The 25,145-nt window shown below is 44.5% G+C and overlaps 1 protein-coding gene across 2 annotated transcripts in view; it reads left to right on the forward strand.

The window, feature by feature from the left end:
- Positions 1–24,738, forward strand: part of grb7 (growth factor receptor bound protein 7) — a 28,110-nt gene extending 3,372 nt beyond the window's left edge. For both annotated transcript variants that reach the window (XM_080456169.1, XM_080456168.1), the window contains exons 2-15: positions 545–707; positions 1,427–1,553; positions 5,269–5,425; positions 7,358–7,479; positions 8,465–8,539; positions 9,723–9,860; positions 10,871–10,978; positions 11,868–11,966; positions 12,365–12,448; positions 12,667–12,783; positions 13,081–13,138; positions 13,889–13,976; positions 15,752–15,845; positions 22,608–24,738. In XM_080456169.1, coding sequence (XP_080312295.1) covers positions 553–707; positions 1,427–1,553; positions 5,269–5,425; positions 7,358–7,479; positions 8,465–8,539; positions 9,723–9,860; positions 10,871–10,978; positions 11,868–11,966; positions 12,365–12,448; positions 12,667–12,783; positions 13,081–13,138; positions 13,889–13,976; positions 15,752–15,845; positions 22,608–22,754 — 1,569 coding nt within the window. In that variant the 5' untranslated portion in view covers positions 545–552 and the 3' untranslated portion in view covers positions 22,755–24,738. The remainder of the gene's footprint in view (positions 1–544; positions 708–1,426; positions 1,554–5,268; positions 5,426–7,357; positions 7,480–8,464; positions 8,540–9,722; positions 9,861–10,870; positions 10,979–11,867; positions 11,967–12,364; positions 12,449–12,666; positions 12,784–13,080; positions 13,139–13,888; positions 13,977–15,751; positions 15,846–22,607) is intronic.
- The last annotated feature ends 407 nt before the right edge of the window (positions 24,739–25,145 follow it).

Consider the following 25,145-nt stretch of genomic DNA (forward strand, 5'->3'; position numbering starts at 1 on the left):
TTTCTTGATATAGTTCTCTGTCATGTTAATTCTAATATATATCAGAGAAATGGATACATTGCCTCAATTTATAAAAAGACCTTCCTGTCTGTATGCTTGAGAATCCTTTCTCCAGTGGTGGAAAATAACTAAGTACTGTACATTTACTCAAGTACTGTACTTAAGTACAATTTTGAGGTACTCTTACTTTACTGGAATATTTCCAAATTTAAATACTTTTACTTATACTCTACTACATCTCAGATGTTTTTACTCCACAACAATTATTTGAAAACTTTAGTTAGTTACTTTCCGATTTTGATTATTATTACAAAACATAATGTATATTAACCACTTCAGCCCTATAAATCTTTTATAGCTTGTAGATCTGCTATTTTTCAATAGATTCTTCTACATTTACAAAGCTTGGGAAATGGGACATTATGCATAATGAGTACTTTTACTTTTGGCACTTTAAGTATATTTTGATGCCAATACTTTAGAACTTTTACTTAAGTTAAAATATGTGAGTAGTTCCACCATTGCCTCTCTCTCTCCCCCTCAGGTGAGGTGATGGAGGTGGAGGGTTCTTGGATGGAGGTGTTCGAGGGCCAAGAGGAGGCTGGGGGAGAGGAGGCGCTACTGGGGAGTTCCACCCTCACCCTGACCCCTCTGGTACCCAACTCTATTTTACGTCGATCACAGCCTGTCTCCATCAACACAAACAGGTACCACACACACACACACACACGCACACGCACACGCGCACGCGCACACACACACACACACACACACACACACACACACACACACACACACACACACACACACACACACACACACACACACACACACACACACACACACACACACACACACTAAACGTGACTCAAGTAGGCGGTGTATATTGACTCATGTCATCGAGCGCCTTTCAGGCCATGAGTCATATCATCTGGTATTTTAACAAAATGGCTAGTTTCCTAGAGACAAAGAGGCTCTTTCCTAAACACTGACCAACCCTTGAACACACAATGAAGTCAGGAGTCATAAATAAAAGGCATTTGGAGAGTGCTGAGTCACTTAGAATACCCCAAAAACAGAAGTTGTTTTTCTTTCACTTCCTTGATTTATTGCTCAGCCTTTCTAACTTCTCTGCTCTAACATGATTTAAAAATGTTAAAAGATGTAGTTGAATTTATTGTCCAGAAATAATGAATGGTAATTAAAGGAGAATGTGCACTCATAATTTACCATGGATCATTTCAACAACTTTTCCTGAAATGGTTGGTCCACAGGCCTGTTAAAAGATCGCACATCTTTCAAGTGTAGTGTCATGCACATTTATTTGTGAAAATATGTTTTAGCTAATTATAAAACAAATTATATTGGATGCACAGATTGTCCTGACTTTGTTGAAACGATTGATCTATCTTATTTACTTTTCCAGGACGAAAGGCATGGAGTCTCTGTCTGCCTCTGTTCCCTCCATCCCCAACCCTTTTCCAGAACTATGCAGTCCTTCTCAGTCACCAGTTGTCATTGGGTCATTCCCGCCTCCATCAAGTGACAAACATGTAAGTTCAAAGCCTACTCTAGCACCAACTCCTATCCCCAAGATTATTTTGGTGTATTGTATTTCTTACACTTATCATGTAACTTCCTGTTCCTGATTTTAGTCAGAAACCAGTCAGATGCCATCCCATTTCACCAGCCCACTTTCAATAATTCCTAAATCTAGGTCAGTATCTATAGGTTACTGGCGTAACCCCGGCTTTATGATATAGGGAGCGAGAGTTTCAAAGTGTAATGTTTAGCAAATGCTAGATGATAAATATGTCATTGTTCTCCCTTATCCACACAACATTTTTACTGAAAGACAACATGGTCAGAACTCAGGCTGCTGCTGCCAGCCTCTACTACACGGTTAGTCACAGAACATTTTGAAAAGTGTCCATGACTAATAATTGAGACAGATGTTTCCACATTAAAGATTTATTAATCTGCCAGGACAAATCCCAGCATGCATATTGATCACCCCAAGACAGTGGATCATTAAGGTTTAAACCATAAAAGAACACAAGCAAATTGCCTGTGTTAAATCTGTCTAATTTGTTTGTTCACTGGGTGTGAACTGTGTTGCGTCTCTGAGGGAGTTAATAGGTTGTGGTTCGCCGTGTGACAGGCAGAGGCCCGGGAGGATATTATACACTGCAGTTTAATATCAGTTGTGTCACCATGCCTGTTCTTGTTTATTTTGATTGGCAGATGCTGTCAGGGTAAGGTTGTCTGTAATTAACGTTGAGCAACAGTCTTTCACCGTGCCACACTTGCCCTGAAGGATCTCAAAGTACTGAAGCTGTACTTGATACAGAATCACAAGTCTAACACTAAACCTAAGCTACAACACTGAGATAGCCCACCAAATGACCACACTTTCTATCCTTGAGTGAACTTTGTCCTCCTTAATAAGGTAGAGGAGCAAGGACACACACACACACACACACACACACACACACACACACACACACACACACACACACACACACACACACACACACACACACACACACACACACACACACACACACACACACACACACACACACACACACACACACACACACGATGAATGCTGAATAACAAACATGACATACGTAATAGTGTAAGCCAGACACAGAACCGGGATAAATAACAAATGAAGATTTGTTATATATCATATTTAGATATTTTGACCACTTTATCTGTGAACAGGAAATGATGACATAGGAAAATGTGCAATCTCCATTTGTAAAGCCACCCAAAAGGATATGGAAATATGACTTCCATAAATGCATTAAATGCATTTATATCCCTCCTGACAACATCGAATTAAAGCCATGTTTCCTCAATAGAAACTATAATTTCTGTATTACCTTTCTGATTTATTTAGCTCGCCGTCTAATTCCATTGTCCATTAGTTGATGTTTGATTTCTTGACACATTTGCATTGAAAAGCACCACAGAAAGATTTGACCTGCTGTATGTTTTTCTGAAAGGTTTGCATTTCTAGGTCAACAGTTGCCTTAGGCAACCTGAACCATAAAATCTATTTGTTATGGTTGATTGGATAATGTCAACACCTTTGCATTTCTTGGAGGATAGTGGTACATCATCATGGCAGTGCAGAGCTGTATGTGTTAAAAGACAGAATAATAAGCTACTTGATGCCATGCAATTTTTAGAATGTTTGATTCCCAGTCTTGTCACGCATCTTTTTGCGTTTGGGGCCCTAGTGTAGGGGCTCCAGTCCATACTGCATTTTTTGAGTAAAGAGAAATTCCGCCCTCCTGTTTGATAAAACCACTCTGCAAACAAAAGTGCACTGAGCGGATATTGAGCTGAGTGGCTTCTCCTGAAAGAATGTTCCTGCGATGCAATCCCCCCCCCCCACGAGGCGGTACTCTTGTCGGTACATAGCTATTATCTGTCCCAGATGCCGTCGGCTCTCACCCAACCAGTCTGGAACAGTTGACAGGCAGCTCCTGTTTTCAGGTAGGGCAGGTTCTTCCTCCAGCGGTTGCTCACAGAAACCAGACGGTGCTGAATGCTCACTGACCGCTGGATAACCTTCACCCGTCTCACTTCAATGACCTTGGGAACCCGTGCCTGGCTGCCTTTCCCATCAGACCTGTTCCAGAACAGAACGATAGGAAAGAGGCTGTAAAAGCAATAGACAATAGAGAAGAGAATAACATGATACATGACTTCATGCTTAACTTGACAGCCCACAGAGAACAGGAGTGGAAAAAAAATATGGAAAGAAGGGATTAATAATGTTCATGCTTTTACCCCAGTTCAGTGAGCAATGATAGAAAAGGATAAGTGATAGTGAAAATCGGGGGGGAAATGACAAGACAAGGTAGAGAGAAATAGTGGCCATGTTCTGGTATCTCCACAGCTGGTGTCAAAGCCTATTAGATAAAAGCTGTTTATGTCCGTCTCTCACTGCAGCTCCGATGAAAGATGCTTGGCTTCACATCTCAACATCCCATCTTGAGAGGAACTGTACTGGTACAGAGCCAGCACAAGCTGTTATATGTTCTCCTCTTATCATGCTACCACCAGAGTCTGCGGCTCATCATTTATTTTTGGCATAATACTTTTTAAGGCATTTTGTCTTTATTAGATTTTATTTTGGTGGGTGGGACATTGACGGGGAGACACAGGACATAGGCCAAGTTCATAACCCTGGGACGCTAGTTGAGCCTTGCCATTTTAATGTTGTTTCTCTTGCATCAGAATGGGTTTCTGTTGTCGTCTTGTACGCAACTGTTTACTTTCATTAGTATGCATTACTTGTTTGTACAGAATGCTGTGGTATGTGAATGATACCACATTCACATTGGTACACTCACCTCTATTTGACATGCAGTCTGGTGTTAAGCACCAGTGCACTTGACACATTCTCCATTTAACCAAACAATTATCAGTTAACTGAAGTGGAATTGGACTGACTACAAGACATGTTACAACAGTCTAATCCTGGATGCACAGTTGCGGTTGCAGACCAGGCATGTAAAATCAGTGTTGGGGTAGCTTTGCACGCTACCACGCCATGATTCTTTTTTTACAAGGCGTTGTTTTGTGCTGATTTTTTTTCCATATATATATTTATTTATGTGAGGAGTGAGATCCCCATTAGGTGTGGCAGGTAACAAGCTCATCCGATGAAGAGGTGTTGATCTGGTATCTCTTCGTGTGATCTTCATTTGGCCTTTGAACCACTTCTTCTGATCACCAGCAGTGCATTGGTCAAGGCGTTCTGGCTGTAGAGGACTTTGCGAAATTGATTCAAAATACAAGGGGAGTTAGAAAGTCTCATTCAAGAAATGTATGGGGAGCTCTAAATACAATATTTTTTGGTGCCACTGTATTGTTTCTGGCTGCAGAAATATATATTTTTCTATACTGTATATTCAGGTTCCTGACATAAATAATAGACTAATAGTAAAGCACTTTACGATAGTGTCTAATAACACAATGTTGTCTACTGCTGCTGTGGCCATCCATGCATACTTTGTCTTTCGAGTGAATGCCCGCAGCACATCCCATGCAAGTTTATTCATTGTTATTTGACTTGACTGCTGCTGAAACACTGCTGTTTCCCTTATGATACATAAAGATGGAAAGCTATCTATAAATCTCTGTCTATGGTGTATCTCTCTCTAGTTGATAAAGGCATTTCTCTCTCTCTCTCTCTCTCTCTCTCTCTCTCTCTCTCTCTCTCTCTCTCTCTCTCTCTCTCTCTAGCTAATAAAGGTGTTTGGAGAGGACAATCACAGCAGGTCGGTGTGGGTGTCTCCTGGAACCACTGCCAGGGAGGTTTGCCACCTGTTGGTGCAGACGGCGCACTGTAGTGACCAGGAAAACTGGGCACTCATTGAACTCCACCCTACTCTGGGTCTGGGTAAGATTCTGTATTCAGGGTGTCCCAGTGGGGTAGTGAAGGGGGGGAGTAGAATTAACTTCCACATGTTTTATGCAGATGCAGCTGGTGAGCCCAGGTGTATAGGCCAGTCCACAGCATTTGCAACTACTTGCAACAAAACCATTATAAGACCAGTCCACACCATTTGCAACTACTTGCAACTGCCATTTGGGGATAATGGTTGGTAGTGTGGACTGGCCTTATCAGAGGAGACACGTGGTTGTCTACACCAGTGTTTCCCAAACAGTGGGTCGGGACCCATTTGTGGGTCCCGGACACATTTGTTTCCTACATTTTGTTTTTAATTACCGTATTATTATTTCAAAACATAAAAAATAAATAAAAAAGCAAAATGTTTCATTAATTAGAAACAAAGTTTTTTCTAAAGAATTTCATTCAAATAATTAAAATGATAAAAATCTAAGAAATTCAAAAAAAAAAATAAAAAAAAATAAGAAGTACTGAAAAATAGCCGTGAGCTTACAGATGGGCTATTTTCATTAGTTTGGGTCCTGGGGAGACATCAAATCTTTTAGGTCTCGAGCTAAAACGTTTGGGGACCAGTGGTCTACACCGGTACACCCTCCTCCCCAGGTCAATAGTAGGGGTTGGCAGCGACAGAGGTAGACATGGAGGGAATAGTCTCTATGCATAACTCTAGTCCCAGATTTCCAGAAGGTGGCATACCGGTTTCCTGTTCCGGTTAATTTTCCCATTGCTTCATTTGATTGGCTTGGCAGCAGGTTTAAATCGGAAGCACAACTTCACATGTGTTTCCTGTTCAAATCTGCTGCCGAGCCAATCAAACGAAGCTATGGGAAAATGATCCGGGACAGGAAATGGGTATGCCTCTGAGGAAGAAGTTAAATGGATGCTTATATCTAACCTTTATATTATACCATCCCTTATAATATTTCTACAATACATTTTGATATTTGTCAGCTTGTAAGAGCCTAGATGTCTCCACTAGGCCTAATAGCTATTGTTTTGGTACAGCCTATCTTGTTATGGTTCAGTTTGTCCTTCAGGCAGCTACAGTATAACTATGATTTCTGTCTTGTGCTCGAGGCAGAACTACCGTACCACTGACATGAGTGTTAAGCCACCTGTATGAATGAATGAACCATTGTAAAGCGCTTTGAGCACTTGGAAAAGCGCTATAGAAATGCAATTCATAATGTACTTCTGACCATGATATCATGTACATAAAGCATAACCACCTCCACCTAGAATATTGTCTCGACTCCTATGTGCCTTATTGATTGCTGATTGATTCCACGACACCTCCCTCTGGATATCTTGGACTACATTTATTAAATTGTAGTTAGATTGTAGTTAACCCATTAAGACCCGAGGCAGACTCTACAAATGCCTTCTAAATCAGTAGTTCTCACACTTCCAAGACTTTTCCAAAATGTTCAAAAATAGCAAGATGTGCAAACTTGTATATCTGCTATTTTTGAATCGCCAATGCAAAAATCTGAAATGACACAGATGCTTTGCCGGTTTTAATGGTTAAATTCAATATAAACCACCAGAAATTTAGCTAACTGAATTTAGATTTATTTATTTAGTCAGTTAGTTTTGACTTCAATGGACACCTAATTTTATATTCTCCCTCCATAAATAGTTCAGTGATTCTCAGCCATGTCGATACTCAAACACTGAGTCAGATAGACAAATAACTACTTTAATTGAGATTTTTTTTTGGGTTTTGGCTTTTTCAACTCCCATTGGAGCAATCAAATGTTGATATTATGTACTATAGGCAGATTAAGATAAAAAGTATTGGCAAACTTGACAGCTATCAGACATAAGGTAGGAATAAATATATATGTCTGGCTAACCTTTCTCTCTCTCTCTCTCCCCACACACACACACACACACACACACGTGGTCTTGTTTCCTCAGAGAGGTGTCTTGAGGACCATGAGGTCGTGCTGGAGGTCCGGGCCACCTGGCCTCTCAAAGGAGACACCAAGCTACTATTCCGCAAGAATTACGCAAAATATGAGTTCTTTAGAAAACCCATGGTATGCTGAACCAACCACACACACGCGCACACACACACACACACACACACACACACACACACACACACACACACACACACACACACACACACACACACACACACACACACACACACACACACACACACACACACACAACTCCAGTTGGCCAAAATTACTTAAAGTATACAGTATTTACTGTATTTAAAGTTGGTGCCAGGGTTCTAAATATCTAACCCCACTTACTGTACATTCTACTACGATACACCTATTTACATGTTTGCGCGTGGGTGTCGCACACTGAAAATAGCTGATTTACAAGCTCACAACGTGAATCGCTGCGACACGTGAGCTTGTAGATTGGCTATTTTCGCGTATAACTCAGGTTTAACCCCACAACATCTTAACTTCAAGGGCATCAACAATTGAGACAGCTGGAAGGCAGAAAGCTCTTTGTGCTGCCAGTAATGTTAATGGGCATTACCCTCTGCACCAACAACATGCATACATACATACATAATACCATACATGCATATGCACAGACTGTAATGTATGTAGGTTCATGGTTCCTACACATTAACAACACATTCACATTCCTTTAAACGCTTGTATTTCATATTAATCCACACTGTTGTGGGGGGGGGGTCAGAATTTGTGTATCTTGTGCACTGTAGTTGGATACAAATTCTATGTGTTCTATTTTATGTGTATTTGTGAGAGCGTTTTTTTTTTATACTGTGCTTCCATTTTATACTGTGCTTCCATAGAAGCAGACAAACCTTAGGAACTTAGCAGACTTGGCTTTACATTATTTTCTATTTAAATGTGTCTACTACTTGACTGTAGTAATTATGATGCAATATATGTGGTTCACGGTCTTAAGCAGAATCCCAGATTGTGTGTATAGGTTGAGGAGATACAGCCAGACGGCAGTCCTTTGTGTTGTAAATGAGCCTTTGTTCTGCTCGAGGCATCAGTTGACAGCCGTGTCCTCTCCTCCTCTCAGCTCTTCTTCCCAGAGAACATGATCTCCGACAGCGCTGACGTCACCAAGGGCATGACGCCATCTGAGCTCATTCAGGTGAGCAAACAGAAACCAGACTGGGATTACAACAACTTGAAAAAACATAATGGACGTCACCGGTAGATTAAACTCTCAATAGCCTGTGTTGCCATACTGTGCTACTAGCACGCACGCGCGCACACACACACACACACACACACACACACACACACACACACACACACACACACACACACACACACACACACACACACACGCACACACTTTTGCCTAAAAAAAAGTACTGTAAATATAATATAAGTAAATACTATTGGGTATAATATAATAATAATACAATTATATATGTATATACATTTTGCTTGTCTTAAAGTAACACAGGGCAGAGTCAACGGTTTATAAATGTCACATTCTCATTGCAATTTACCATTTAGGCATTTAGCAGTCGCTCCTATCCAGAGCGACTAAGCCCGGTAATCACATGCATAGAATGCAAAGAGACAGTGTAGTGAGTCAGCAAACTGTCTAGGATCACAGGTAAACCTTGTAGACCAACATCCGGAGAATGTGGCCGATGCAATGGAGAATGTGGTCTTTAAACGTATCCATTACCTTAGTCAGCAAAGACAAGAGTGGTGGTAAAAAGTTGAACTATTCTTAAACCATTATGCCCAATCAAAACAATTGTGAACCTGTCTCAATCAAAGGACATGTCTCAATCAAAGGATGCAAAACTTTATGATTAGTTTGCTTATAGGGCATCGCAGTGGCGGCCATTTTGTGGTGCCACAGAGAGAAAGCCCATCATTTCTTTCCCATAGAGAACATATTTTAAAATCGCAAAAAAGTATATTTATTAAATATAGTATATATATATTTAAATATTCAAATATGTTTTGACACAGAATTAAATGTTTTATGATGATTCACTAGGAGCCTGGATGGCTTGGTTCCAGGTTTAAAATAATTTATACAAATGTTTTCGGAAATCTCTATGGCAAAAATGAATGGGTTTTTGATCTGTGGCACCACAAAATGTCCGCCACTGCTATTCCCTATTCATTGGGACAGATTAGTAAGCGGGGGGAAGAAACACAGGAGAGAAGACTCCGGTAGAACTGGATGCTTGGATTAGGAAGTGACTAATAATCACAACCACAACATGGTCTCTTCTTGGCATGTCGGCCGGGTTGTTTTAGCTGACACCAGTGCTATGTAACCGATCTGTCTCTGCCCCTTCCAGAACCTGCTGCGGTCGGGGAACTGTCCAGAGATCCAGGGCTTCCTGCACGTGAGGGAGCCCAGCCGCAAGGCCTGGAAGCGGGTTTACTTCTTCCTCAGGCGATCGGGCCTCTACTCCTCCACCAAGGGTTCTTCCAAGGTCAGCAAGAAACACTACTGTTACCATGTAGAAATGGGACCCATTTATGGGGTCACAGACCCAATCTTACGGGTTGTGAGTAGAAACATTTATTTATTTATTTATTATTTCAAAAACATGCAATAAATAACTTTTCAGAAATAAAAAAACATAATAAAAAAAGAAGTTAAAATAGCAGATCTACAAGCTCACAGCGCGTTGTGATGTGACGTGTTGTGAGCTTGTAGTATAGATCAGCTATTTTCACTATTTTGGAATAGGGCTGAAGTGGTTAATTCATAAAGTATTTTTGTAAGTTTGGGTGGGGGAGACACCAAATTTCTCTTTCGAGCTGAACAGGTTTTGGAACCCCTGGTGCAGAACACTGACCTTATCATGTCATGAACATACAGTATATCATTTAACTTATTTATGACCATATATAATTGTGAGAGACACATGATGGTACACAGTAGTATGCACAATGTATCTCTTTACATGTGCATTGACACGCATTCATGTGTGTCTGTGTGTTAGCATGCACATATTCAGACAGACTGTGTGTGTTTGTGTTACTATACCTGTGAGTGCCAGATGTCCCCACAAGTATCATAGAATTTGAGAAATAGACGTTGTGAGGACCATTTTCCTGGTACTCACAAGGAAAAATGGTTGATTTACGGATATTAGACCAGCTCAGTGGCCTTGTGGTTAGAGTGTCCACCCTGAGATTGGGATGTCAGGGTTTGATCCCCGGCCGGGTCATGTCTAAGACTATGAAAATGGGACCCAATTACTCTGTGCTTGGCACTCAGCATCAAGGGTTGGATTGGGGGAAAAATATCTAATGTACAATTGTCAGCTTTTAGATCTGCTAAAAAATTAAGCGGCTTTCATAAAATCGCCGCCCTAAAATGTCGATGTCCCCACAAGTATAGTAATACAAACCTGTGTGTGTGTGTGTGTGTGTGTGTGTGTGTGTGTGTGTGTGTGTGTGTGTGGGTGTGGGTGTGTGTGTGTGTGTTTGCCAGGAGCCTCGCCACCTGCAATACGTGGCTGACTTGGAAGACCTGAACGTGTACACGGCCAACAGCCCAAAGCTCCAGGGCGCTCCCACTGAGTTCACCTTCTGTGTCAAGGTAACCGCTTCCCCTTGGGTTTCACCTCCACACGGACAGCGCTATACGCACAAAAATGTCCCCCTACCTGAATGGAACATCGTGGCAGGAACGTGTTTGCCCTGGGGATGTGATAATCGGGTTTTGTTCTCAAGTGTGCATGTGTGTGTGCGTCTGTGTCTGTGTGATTGATTGAAAAAGAAATGCTTGTAGATATTCCTATGTGATGCTGGTTATATACAACTATAATCATAACATACTCAAGCATAGTATGTTGTATGTATGTGTAAAATGTTTTGTGGTTAATTTACTACATTTTGTATGTCTGTTAACCCCTTAAGACCTGAGGCCTATTTTCTGAAAGTTTTCTGAAAAACTTATGTTGCTATATTGTGGTGCTCAAAACGGTCAATGTCAAGGACCCCCAAAATTATATGTATTTGGCAGCCGACCCCCATCTCCAAATATTTTGTTCCAGGGACCCCCAGAAACAAAGATTTTAGTTAAAAATGCAGATCGCAGATCTACATGCTTGTATATCTGCATGCTTGTATATCTGCTATTTTTGAATAGCCAAAGTATAGCCAAAAGTATAGCCAAAGTATAAAATAATGAGGATGCATAGCAAGTGCTACCATAATGTTTTTTAGCTCAAATCTAAAATGGCACCGATGCTTTCCCGGTTTTAATGGGTTAATGGATCAATGAAGTTACAAGTTAAGTTACATAGTATGCCTAGTTTTAGTTTTGTATTACCCTGGTGTTCACTGAAGTGTGTGTGTGTGTGTGTGTGTGTGTGTGCGTGTGCGTGTGCGTGTGCGTGTGCGTGTGCGTGTGCGTGTGCGTGTGTGTGTGCGCGTGCGTGCGTGCACATACGCGCGCGTGTGTATGTGTCCGTGCGTGCGTGTAGCCTTCCAGAGACCCTGTCCGTGCTCAGGGGCTAAAGCGCCTGTGTGCTGAGAATGAACAAACACGTACCTGTTGGACGTCAGCATTCAGACTCTTCAAGGTGAGGAGGACGAGAAACCGCTCAGCCAATCAATGGCAGACAATTAGAAGCCTGTTAGTCCAAAACGCTGTGGATCCATTTTTGAGGGAAATTGGCACCATAGAAAGAGTACTGTAAGTACTGTATATACCAGACATTTTAATTCAGAAGAGGAATTGGATGAGTCAATCCCTCTGTGACGTGTTCGTTTGATGCAGGATCGTTCTGCACGCCACTATTGTCGGCAAAGTAATGTCTGATTTATACTTGGTTGTAGTGAAATTTATAGCAACTGGCCAGGTGAAGGCAAAATCAAACCATTACTCACACCATCTCCCACTTTGTATGTGTGTGTGTGTGTGTGTGTGTGTGTGTGTGTGTGTGTGTGTGCGCGTCTGCGTGTGTGTGTGTGCGGTCAGTATGGGAAGCAGCTCCACTGTAACTACCAGCTTTCCACGTCGGCCCCCCAGCGCCTGGAGGGAACCCAGCACTCGACTGCTAAAGTGAGCTCACCAAACACAGCGTGACGAGGGAGGAATCTGAGTAATAATTATAATTAATTAGTTATGCACTCTAACTTCATCTGTTGTGTGTGTGTGTGTGTGTGTGTGTGTGTGTGTGTGTGTGTGTGTGTGTGTGTGTGTGTGTGTGTGTGTGTGTGTGTGTGTGTGTGTGTGTGTGTGTGTGTGTGTGTGTGTGTGTGTGTGTGTGTGTGATCTAGTCACGGTCGGAGGCCAATCTGGTGGCCATGGACTTCTCAGGGAAGGCTGGAGGTCGGGTCATCCTGAACCCCAGTGAGGCCCAGAACGCTGAGCGAGAGGAGGGACAGGCCTGGAGGGTACGGAAGGGAAGGGAAGGAGGAGGAGGGTCAGAATGGTCAGAATTAGCCATAAGGGAGGAGTAGGTCGGCAGTGAGAAAACGAGGTGGGGAAGGAAGGAGAGGAGGACAGAAAGGATTTGACTGATAAGAGTGAGAAGGGAACAGGCTAAGATGAAAGAGGAATATACAGTAGATATGTTACTTGCTTTAATGAGTATACAATTTTCTTGATATAGTATATTCAAATGAAGATCATTATTATTATTGTTATTATGAAAACTGTGTCAAACTTTGTGAAACACTGTGCTCTCACAGAGGAGAGAGGCGTTGAGATGCAGTTTGCCCAACCTGAACCCAGCAGCACGGCCTAGCTGTAAGTCCACTCTACAGACACACTGGTACTTCAGGGAGAAATAAAACAAATACAAATTGTACATGATGAGATGAAATAGTAGGGTGAGCGTGTGTGACTGTATAGCATTAGTAAAACCAACACGTATTTCCAAGGACGTAGCAGCTTTGTCATTACGCATAATCCATATAATAGTCATTTTTACAATCCATGCCAATCAGAATACAGTGGGGGACTGGCATTCAGATGCTTCTTAACTCTGTATGCTCGTTCCCTATATAAAATGGCTTCTCATTGTCAAAACATAATTGCCCGATGAAGATCTGTGAGTGCCAAAACGATGTTGTTGTTGTCGGATGTTAAACGTTTTAATTGCAAAGGCAGTGTGCGAAAGTCTCCATTTATTTTTAGCTTAATTGTACGCCAGCGTTTACAGAAGCTTTGGAAAAAAACATAGATGGCAGTAAGGGTGATACTGGGTGTAAAAAGGTCTTCCTGTCTAATGAATGTATGTGTCTTTGTCATAGAAGAGATGAACTTCCTGACCCGCTGATGAATTACTGAAAAGAACCTTTGTTGAGGTTTGTGCTCATGCCTCTCACTCTCACTCTGTGTGTGTGCGTGTGTGTGTGTGGGGGTGTGTGTGTGTGTGTGTGGGGGTGTGTGTGTGTGTGTGTGTGTGTGTGTGTGTGTGTGTGTGTGTGTGTGTGTGTGCGCGTGTGCGTGTGCGTGTGCGTGTGCGTGTGCGTGTGCGTGTGTGTGTGTGTGTAGCCATCCACAGAAGCCAGCCGTGGTTTCACGGTGGTGTGTCCAGAAAGGAGGCCCAGAAGCTGATAGTGGAACAAGGTCTGGTGGACGGGTGAGTGGAGAAACAATGGCTCAAAAATGAATGACCTGTCAGAACCCTTTAAAGGATCTATAATCATATAATTGGTCCTTGCCTAATGCTCATTATAAACTATTTCTGTTTACTTGCTCTGTGTCTCAGAGGAGGGCCGGGGACAGTTCAGAAACCTGCCTAATTCCTTGACGATACAACACTGACCTATGTATTATTCAAGCCAATTATGTACAGAATCCAGAAATATCTTCGAGTTAAGTCAAATGTTTGTATAACATTTCAAACAACGAAGCTCAAAATATTTTGTACTGAAGCGGTTCATGCAAAACCATCCATCAAAATGCATAATGTACGAAAGAATGCATATAAAATGCATATCACTCATTTTATATTCAAATACCCAATCAGAGCCATGTGTACAGTATGCCCATGTAATTTCGAAAACAAAGACATTAATGTGCCTTACTCCTAGCCAGGGGTGCAATGCTCACTGGACGGCCTTGCACGCCGTGCCGGAACCTATTTGACGAGGAGCACACGCAGGCACACGCATAGATTTAAAACTACTTTAAATTCGCACCTCAACAACATTTTCAAAGGCTCCCGACTCACACCTAGCGAATTACCATAGGAAGAAGCCTAGATGCATATCAATTGTCCATTGTGTGACTTGCAGTGTAGGTGTTAAGCGACGTGCGCGTCACGTCATTGAAATAGAGTGCAAGAACATACCAAATGAGCATTGCATGCCTGCTCCTAGCCACAGGAGACGATAATATCCAGCTTTATTTATAGGTAGATGACACTCAGGTTTATCCTCTCTAACTGAGAGGCGGGATAAACACTGGTACCTGTTTTTATTTAAAGTCATTGCTGGAATGCTCCCTGCTTATATTTGTTCATTGCTGGAACAGAACAATCAGCACTTATCAGACCCGCTCCAGTGATTTCTTTTAATGCTCAAGGTTCCTCATGCTCAGACAGAGCTGGGCACGGCAGCTTTCTCTGTCAGCGGCCCAACTTCCTGGAATGAGCTTCAAAAGTCTTTAAAAATCAGCTCCTTGCCATCATTTGGTCAGTTCAGAGAAATGGTCCTTAACACTTTTAACTGTGATTGCAGCTGTTTAATTATGTTATTTTCTTTTAGTTGACTTGTTGCGAACGCGGAAGGAGGCGTGGCGAAGCCGCGCCTCCGCCCAAGTGCAGCTTACTATGCAACCTTGCTCGGCCTGTGTGTCTCTCTGCGTCTCTGCGTCTCTGTGTGCACGCTCTCATTGGCTCGCGCCCCCATGTGACTCACGTGCGTGCACTGCCTGTGTGCAGCCGCCAGAGTGCGCCAGAGTGCACCACCAGGAATGTAGACAATGCTCAGATTAGAATGCACAACAGCCTGCAACATGCCTAAACCAAACACATTTCAAAAACTACAAAGACAAAAAACATTTACAAAAAAAAACAAACATAACAATTAAAAAAAGACAAAAACTGTACCACCCACTTCTCTACAATTGCTCATTCCTTTCGATTCTTCTTGTTGTTATTTTTCGAGCTGCGTTCGCTTCCTGCGTTCGCGCGTCTTACTTGTTTTATGTACTGTTTAAGTTATTTTATTTTGTAACTGTACTCTGATTCACATTCCTTGTCAATCTGTAATGAATTCTGCGTGTGTCTATTATTGTAACCTCGGCTACATTGAAAATGAGGGCTTGCCCCTCAACTGTACTCCCGAGTCTAAATAAAGGTGATGAGGATGATTTATCTCTCTCTATAAATCTCTCTCTCTCTGCATTTAGGATGTTCCTCATCCGTGAGAGTCAGCAGCATGCCCAGTGCTTTGTACTCTCACTGTGCTACAAGCTGAAGACCAAACACTACCTGGTGATCCCTGTGAGTTCCAACTGTCCTATTTAACACAATGATAATTGAGTTTGTTGTACAGTAGCAGAGATTCTGGGCATGTCAAAGTAGTTGAACGATCAGTGAAAACAGGCTGTCGTTTGGCCGGGAAAAAAACAACGAGAAAATGGCTATTTTCGATGAAGATATTTGGTTTTAACGGAAAATAGGAGGGGACCAAGTAATAAGTATAGACCCCTGTTGAGGTATATAGGGTTAAGGTGGTTAATCACATTTGAATGTGAGAGAGAGCGGCATCTCTCCCTCTCTCTTAAACTGTAAAGCTTTGGGGGAGAATAGCCCCCAAATGTTGACAGAACCAGCAGAGATCATAATGATAACACGTGTATTCTGTTTTGCAGGGTTTTTTCTTTATTTTTCTTTTTTAATGGACCTTGCATAATTTGTAGTGCTGTAAGACTCATGACCAGTCTTTAGATGGCATTTTGATGGTGTTAGCTTCGCCTGCAAATTGCTTATAGGCTTTACATTTCAAACAGATGTTTTCTAGTCCTACATATTACAGTGGTGTAATATATACAGATGTGGCAACCCAGGGGAATACAGGTGAGATTCACAACAAAACAAGAGGCTCAGAGTCAGTTGGCTTGTTAAATTAAATAGTCTTTTATTCAAACGATAGGGGAAAGGGTAATTGGGGCAAAAGCAACTTAGGAATCCTCCCGTCCGGGGCTTGGGCCTGTACATACGCTACACACAGGTGGGGGCTCCACAATCCTGGGGGTAAACAGAGAGAGAGCAGTGACTACTAGGTTTCAGGGTTCAGTAGGTTTGGAGCTCAGTCGGCCTAGGGGGGAGGGGGAGAGAGAAACCAGGTGAGCCACAAGAGTATAACTATAAGCACATCCAAGGTGGTTCCAAGTGTTGGAGTTAAGTCTTGTACTCACTTGCAAGATGTCCTTCCAACTAGCTTCCATGTGGAACAGAGTGACGTGGCCTGCTTCCTCATTCCTCCAAACTGACTCTCCAGCCGGCTTGTGAGCCGGCTATTTAAAGGCTCCCCTTGATTGCCTGACTGGCTGCAGGTGAGTCCATTGCCAGGCTCCCAGTGGCTGTAATACCTGGACAGGATAATACACTCCACCTACCACCTCCCCCAGCCTGAGCTTAGGGACCCGCCCTCTCTGTGGAATAGGCCTGGCTGTTTCCCCTGGTCTGCCACACACCCTCCCTTCCAGCTCCAGGCAGAGGCTAGGAGCGTCAACAAACCCACAGGTCTCATCTCTCCTGGACATGGCGTCTGCATTTCCATGGGCCTTGCCCGACCTGTGCTCAACAGTGAAATTAAAATTTTGCAAATCTAAGAACCACCGTGTCACCCTTGCATTATGGTCTTTGGCTGTTGACATCCATTTTAATGGTGCATGGTCTGTCACCAGTGTGAATTTCCGGCCCAGTAGATAGTAACGCAATTTGTGTAGAGCCCACTTAATTGCTAAACACTCTTTTTCTACAGTGGAATAATTCAGTTCGTGTTTCTTCAATTTACGACTTATATAGACTACTGGGTGTTCCTCACCAACCTGGACCTGAGACAGTACAGCTCCAACGCCTGTCCCTGAGGCGTCGGCGTGCACAACGAAGGGTTCCTTAAAGTTAGGCGTCTTCAGAACGGGCTCCATGCATAGGGCCTTCTGGAGGGTGGCAAACGCTTCCTCCGCTTCGGCAGTCCAGACCACATGATTTGGGAGGCTCTTCTTGGTCATCTCATTTAGAGGTGCTGCAATGGTAGCAAAGTGAGGGACGAAGGATTGATAATAGCCAATTAAACCCAAGAAAGTTTTTACCTGACGCTTAGTAGCTGGTTTAGGCCAACTTTTTACCGCCTCCACCTTCCGGATCTGTGGTTTCACATCGCCTCTTCCGATCGTGTAGCCCAGATATTGGGCCTCTTCCAGGCCCAGGTGGCATTTTTTGGGATTGGCTGTCAGGCCCGCTCGCCGCAGGGCTCCCAGGACAGCTCTCAGTTGGCCTAGATGGGAAGTCCAATCAGAGCTATAGATGATTATATCGTCTAAGTAGGCTGCAGCATACTCACGATGGGGCCGTAGGATCCGGTCCATCATTCGCTGGAATGTAGCTGGTGCCCCATGGACCCCAAACGGCAGGACCCTGTAGTGGTATAGACCATCAGGGGTGGAAAAGGCCGTCTTCTCCATGGCGGCCTCAGTGAGGGGCACCTGCCAGTATCCTTTGGTAAGGTCAAGGGTAGATATGAAGCGGGCGGGGCCTAACCGCTCAATAAGCTCATCCACCCTGGGCATAGGGTAGGCGTCGAAATTGGAGATCTCATTTAGTTTTCTAAAGTCGTTGCAGAACCTCTCCGTGCCATCTGGCTTTGGAACTAGAACGATAGGGCTTGACCAGGCACTGTGTGATTCCTCAATCACGCCTAATTCCAACATCTTCTTTACCTCCTCTCTGATGGTCTCCCTCTTAGCCTCCGGGATCCGATAAGGCCGGAGCCTCACCTTCATTCCTGGCTTGGTGACAATGTCATGTTGTATCACATCGGTGCGTCCAGGCAGGTCGGAGAACACATCTCTAAACTGGCCGGACAGCTCTACCAGATCTTGTCGGTGGGTCGGGGCCAGTTGGGGGCCTAGAGGTACCTGTGAGGGGTCAGAGTCTGGGGTTCCAGCAAGGAATGAGGTTATCGGAACACAATCAGGGGGGTGCCACTTTTTTAGGAGATTTACATGATAAATCTGGCAGGACTTTCTCCTCCCGGGCTGTCTCACCTTGTAGTTGACCTCACCGACCTTCTCTACCACCTCATAGGGCCCATGCCACTTGGCGAGGAACTTGCATTCGGCCGTTGGGACAAGGACGAGGACAAGTTCCCCAGGCTGGAACTCCCGTATTTGGGCGTTCCGGTTGTAGACACGGGCTTGGGCCTGCTGTGCCTGCTGCATATGTTCTCGCACAAGTGGCCAGATCTTACCCATCCGCTCCTGCATCTGGTCAACATACTCTATAACGGAGCGATGAGGTGATGGTTGTTGTTCCCAGGCCTCTCTGGCCAGGTCCAGCATGCCCCTGGGTCTCCGTCCGTACAGCAATTCGAACGGGGAAAACCCTGTGGACGCCTGGGGAACCTCTCGGATGGAAAACAACACATAAGGCATTAGCTGGTCCCAGTTTTTTCCATCAGCATCAACCACCTTCCTCAGCATTTGTTTGAGGGTTTTATTAAAACGTTCAACGAGACCGTCAGTCTGTGGGTGGTAGACTGATGTTCTTATCTGGCTCACCTTCAACAACTTGCACATCTCCTTCATCATCCGTGACATGAAACAACTCCCCTGGTCAGTGAGGACCTCTTTTGCAATGCCAACCCGACTGAAGAGGAGGAACATCTCATTGGCTACTGCCTTAGTATTCGCCGACCGCAGCGGGACGGCCTCTGGGTAGCGAGTGGCATAGTCCATGATGACCAGGATATAACGATGCCCCCTACTGGACTTTGGCAGGGGACCTATTATATCCATGGCTATTCTCTGGAAGGGCGTGTCAATTATGGGTAAAGGGATCAAAGGATTTCGATATTGTACCTTTGGGGCAGTTTTCTGGCACTCGGCGCAGCTTCGGCAATAATCCTGGACCGCCCTCTTTACACCTGGCCAGTAGAAGCGGCCCAAGATTCTATCATAGGTTTTTTCCACCCCCAAATGAGCCCCCAACAGATGTGAGTGTGCCAGATACAATACTTTTGGAACATAACGTTTTGGCACGAGCAATTGTTCCACAATGTCGGTCCCCCCCTTAACCACCCTATACACAAGTCCATTTTTTACAGCAAAATGTGGAAAAGTGACTTCACTCACCCCTTCCACACGTTTCCCCTCTAGCACGGCCACGTTTCGTCTGGCCTGCTCCAGGTTCGGATCCTCCAGCTGGGCCGTCCCAAACTGCCCATGGCGGGCCCCTGGTTCTTCTTCCGCCAGGGGGAACTCCGAGAAAGCTTCCGCAAAGTTGTCATCGGACGAGGACATGTCGGGCCCTGTGTCCTCCCTCCCTGGGGTCTCTGCTGGGGCGTGAGCCTCTTCATCGGTCTCGGATCCAGCTGAAAGGGGGCCACCGGACGGAGCGGCACAGGCATACATCCGCTTTACTTTGGTCGGGGGGCGGGGCTTTTTCTTCTTACTACTTCTCTTGTGGTCGACAGTCTTTCGGCCCCACAACCGCCAGAAAATGGGGCAGTCCCGCCCGATCAGCACTGGAACTGGCAGTTTGTCGACCACTCCGGCCCAGACCTCAAAGGAACCTCTGGTGGTCTGTATCTTGATGTGGGTGGTGGGATAGTTCCGGGTCTCTCCATGGACACAGGAAACGGGGATAGAGGGCCCCAGGACGCCGGTCACCAGTTCGGGCCGGAGGAGGGTCACATAACTTCCAGAATCCAGCAAGGCTTCGGCATCCTGGTCCCCTATTTTAACGGGGAGCCTGGGGGCCTCTGTGCCCTCATGGGCCCAGCAAGTGGTGAGGTAGCTACCTCCCTTCTGTTGTGGATCCGGTGGGCCCTCTGTAGGCATGGACTCCTCATTCCCAGGACAATTCCATGACAAATGGCCCTCCTGGCCACAGGTGAAGCACCTTCGACGATCTCGAGATGCCGGAGGGGGCCGTGGTGGTGGTGCCCGGGGTGTACCCGCCCGGGTGGTATGGAACTGGGTTGGGGCCTCCATGTCATACTTCCTTGGTTGAGGTTTATCTCCCCTGGGGTCAGGACGGGCCGGGCGTGGGTTCTCCAGCCGACTGCTCCGCATCAGCTCCACTGTGACCTGGTGGTTTTCAAGTAACGCTATCAGTGCGTCCACGGTGTCCGGGCAGCTTTGAGCGGCGTGTCGCTTGGCCTCTGCTGGTAGCGCTCTAGTGCACCGGTCCAGCACGATTCGATCCAAGGCTGGGGGTCCATCCCCCACAACCAACCAGTTACGGGTCAGGCGCATCAGGGCGGCAATCTGCGACCGAACCGGGGCGGTGGCGTCGTAGGTCCACGTATGGAACCGTTGAGCTCTGGATTGGAGGTTGTGCCCATAGTGGGCTGAGATGGCCTCCTTTAATTTGTCATAATCATTCACCTCGGTGAGCGCGAGGTCCCGACAGGCCTTCTGGGCTTCTCCTGTCAAGAAAGGGGACAGTATGCCTGCCCACCGCGCCTCCGGCCACTGCTCTCTCTCTGCTGTTCTCTCAAAAACCTCAAGGTACGCCTCAATGTCGTCATCGGCAGTCTGTTTAGTGAGCACCTTGCTAGGTTCAGTAAGCTTCTCCGCCTTGGTCAAATGTTTGCCCAGCTTCGTCATAGCGTCTTGTAAGGCCTCGAGGCCCTTAGCCTGCTGGGCCTGGTTCTGGATAAGCTGGGTTAAGGCGTTCTCCATTACGCTGCGTGTCTCACTCACGAGTACTTATTTTATTGTGAATCTGTATCGCTGGACCGAGGGTACCCGTATTCTCCACCAAGATGTGGCAACCCAGGGGAATACAGGTGAGATTCACAACAAAACAAGAGGCTCAGAGTCAGTTGGCTTGTTAAATTAAATAGTCTTTTATTCAAACGATAGGGGAAAGGGTAATTGGGGCAAAAGCAACTTAGGAATCCTCCCGTCCGGGGCTTGGGCCTGTACATACGCTACACACAGGTGGGGGCTCCACAATCCTGGGGGTAAACAGAGAGAGAGCAGTGACTACTAGGTTTCAGGGTTCAGTAGGTTTGGAGCTCAGTCGGCCTAGGGGGGAGGGGGAGAGAGAAACCAGGTGAGCCACAAGAGTATAACTATAAGCACATCCAAGGTGGTTCCAAGTGTTGGAGTTAAGTCTTGTACTCACTTGCAAGATGTCCTTCCAACTAGCTTCCATGTGGAACAGAGTGACGTGGCCTGCTTCCTCATTCCTCCAAACTGACTCTCCAGCCGGCTTGTGAGCCGGCTATTTAAAGGCTCCCCTTGATTGCCTGACTGGCTGCAGGTGAGTCCATTGCCAGGCTCCCAGTGGCTGTAATACCTGGACAGGATAATACACTCCACCTACCACCTCCCCCAGCCTGAGCTTAGGGACCCGCCCTCTCTGTGGAATAGGCCTGGCTGTTTCCCCTGGTCTGCCACAATATTAACACCTAACCTTGCATACAGGTAATTGTATCATAATTCTCTCACATTAATATCACTAGTGAGGTGTTTGATGCTCTTAATTGCAGTGTTTCAGATCAAAGCATTCTGTTATATAGTAAATGTACGTAAATGACAGTTTTTTTTTTGTTGCTTTTGAAATATTGAAAAATAAATCGTACAAATGTTGAGCCTTCCTTATCAAATTCTGGACTCGGTCTCTCCTACCGCCACTCTTCATTTTCTGTTCTCTGCCCCAGGGTTGAGATCCACTAATTCAGTCCATCTGACAATAAAAATCACACCCAGTAAGTAAGTGGTGCCTGTTCTGTTTGATGAGTGTGTGTGCTGGTTTTCAGGAGGTGCTACTCTATTTGATGTGTGGGCACTGGTATGCAGGCGGTACTACTCTTTTTGATGTGTGGGCGCTGGTATTCAGGCGGTACCATTATTTGCTGTGTGGGCGCTGGTATTCAGGCGGTACTACTCTATTTGATATAGAACGATAGAACTGCTAAAAATGTCAAATCCCAGGTCGGATTTGACTCCGCCTTCCCTCCACTGCAGAGAAACACTGCCATTTGCTTATATCTTAACGGTCAAGCATCTTGTCTGTCCTTGTCAGTGTGAAGAGGGCGGTAGAAAGTACTACACCATGGATGACGGTTTGACTCTCTTCATCGACCTGCTGCAGCTGGTGGAGTTCCACCAGATCAACAAGGGCATCCTACCCGTCTGCCTCAAACACCCCTGCATCTGTGTAGCACTCTGACCATCATCCTGTAGGCCCAAGGTCACTCCAATTGACCCGTTGCTTTTAACCCTGCTGTTGCTCCACATGACCAGAGCCCAGAGCTGTCTGCCATGAACCTGCTCTCTAGCTGAGGGTAATACCTCTGACTCTGCTCTGTTGGTCACATGGACATACCAGCGCGCACAATCCAGGCCTAATCAGTTTGTATGACCCCTGCTTCGATCAAAGGTAACCCACATGAACGCCACTGTTAACACAACTACTTTCAAAGGGGAACTAAACCCTAGGTATATTTTTGTGAGTCTGCTGCCGTCGGTACACTGTGGTGTTAACAGCAATGCTGTATTTAATACAAATACTAATCAGTGTGTTAGATTTAGGTGTGGAAAAAGTAGCCCTGAGATGGACTCTGCCTGGAAAGAGGAAACAAGAGAGGCCATAAACTACCTGGTGGAAGAAGATAGTCACTGCCTTATGTTTCACCTGGGGCAAAGAGGATTAACCACTTAAACCCTGCCTATATACTTTGTAGTATGTCAAATAGTGAAAATAGCTAAATCTACAAGCTTGTCGATCTGCTGTTTTAGCAGAATGTCAGCCTATTTTTGCCAAATGTTCACCTATTATGACATGCCTAGAATAGGGACTCTAGGGTTCTTGTGATTAACTCATTCACTGCCAGAACTTTTTTATTTTTGCGTTTGACAAACTGCCAGAGATTTTTCATAGAAAAAGAAAGTACTCAGGAGCCAAGATACAAAATGTTTAAGTTTTAAGTTAACAAGGAAGTGGATTGGAGTCTAGATCTTCAACAAATCATATCTCCTTGGTCTTTAGGTTAAAAATTAAATAAATAAATAAGAAAAAATTAAAAGTCGTTTTAGTCGTTCTTGGCAGTGGGGGCTTAAAGGACAAAAGTCGTTTTAGTCGTTCTAGGCAGTGAATGAGTTAAGTAAGTAGATTAATGTGTTCGTGCTAGTTAACAATGGTCAATATTAACGTCAATGTTGCATATTGGCACACATAAAGCTAACACACCAATTGTTCATTGTATTACTGGCAACAGTGTCAAAACTTTAGATGGCAGCAAAAACAAAAAGAGGCTGAGGGTTTAGTTCCCCTTTTAAGGTCATGTGTCATATGGATCTGATGGGTGAGGTTGGATAGGCGGGCTTAAGCCTTGTCATAAAGGAAGATGTCTTCTTTGATTAAATCTTCAGTGGACGAAAGGTTTATATACTGGATGTCTGTGACTACTAGTCTTAATCCATGTTTTGCCCATGTCCACTATGACTTCCATGATCTAATTCCACATGCATCAGAGAGCGTCACATCTAATCACTCACACAACTGGATTCTTCCATCCACTACCTAAATGCAAAGTCAGTTCAAAAGGTAGAAGCCATGTGATGATAACTGTGGTTTGAAAACGTCCAAACTGAAATGTGGTTCTGTCATATTGCCAAGCCCTGGGTTCTGGTTTCAGGAACCCCCTACATGGTCGACTGGACCAGACATAATGACATGGACACGTTGTTTGAATCCTGCAGTCCCTCCTGGCAGTAGCTTGCTTTTAATTAGATTGAACAAATGTCCAATTTCAGACACCGTCTCATTTTCTTTGTTTTAATTAATTTGTCCCATTCCCCTCAGGGACAAATTAATTGGCCATTTTGCACGGACTTTTAGCCGCTACAGTTTGGGGAGACTTGTTCTGTTAACGTGGCAAGTTGATTCTGTGCCATAGTTAGCTTCAGGATTTGCCAACACACTGTTTGTGCCAAGTTTTAAACAGATAATGGCATCGGGTTATTTCAGTGAGGAAGCTGTGACCAGCAGAGGGCGCTCTTTACTCAGCCAATAACAGATCTACAGTAACAGTTATGCTTCTGTGAGGATCTCTTCAGGAGTTGGCTTTTTCAGCAGGGTGAAATGTGTTTAATGGTGGTGGACAAAATACTGAACTGTAGGTCCTACAACAAACATCTTTTATTCTCCTGGATTCCTTGGATCATGACGCAACTCCACATATAGACCCTGGCCTATATATAGATAGTCCTGGTCAAATTACTGAAGTACTTGCTTTAAAAAAATATCTAAGTAATCAAAAGTACATGATTTAAAAAATACTTAAGTATTCAAAAGATTTTCCAGAAATGTTCAAAAATATCAATAATAGTGAAAATAGCAGATCTACAAGCTCACAACCCGTCGCATCGCGATACGCGGTGAACTTATAGATCTGCTATTTTCACTATACTATGTTTGAAATAGGGCTTAAGTGTACTTTTTTTCCATTCCTAGAAATGTAGTGGAGTCAGAAGTACAATATTTGTCTTTGAAATGTAGTGGAGTGAAAGTAAAAATACGAATACTCTCAAGCCAAGTACAGATACTCAAAGAATGTAC

This window comes from Gymnoscopelus braueri, assembly GCF_963280865.1.
Source record: "Gymnoscopelus braueri genome assembly, chromosome: 17".
Taxonomy (NCBI): domain Eukaryota; kingdom Metazoa; phylum Chordata; class Actinopteri; order Myctophiformes; family Myctophidae; genus Gymnoscopelus; species Gymnoscopelus braueri.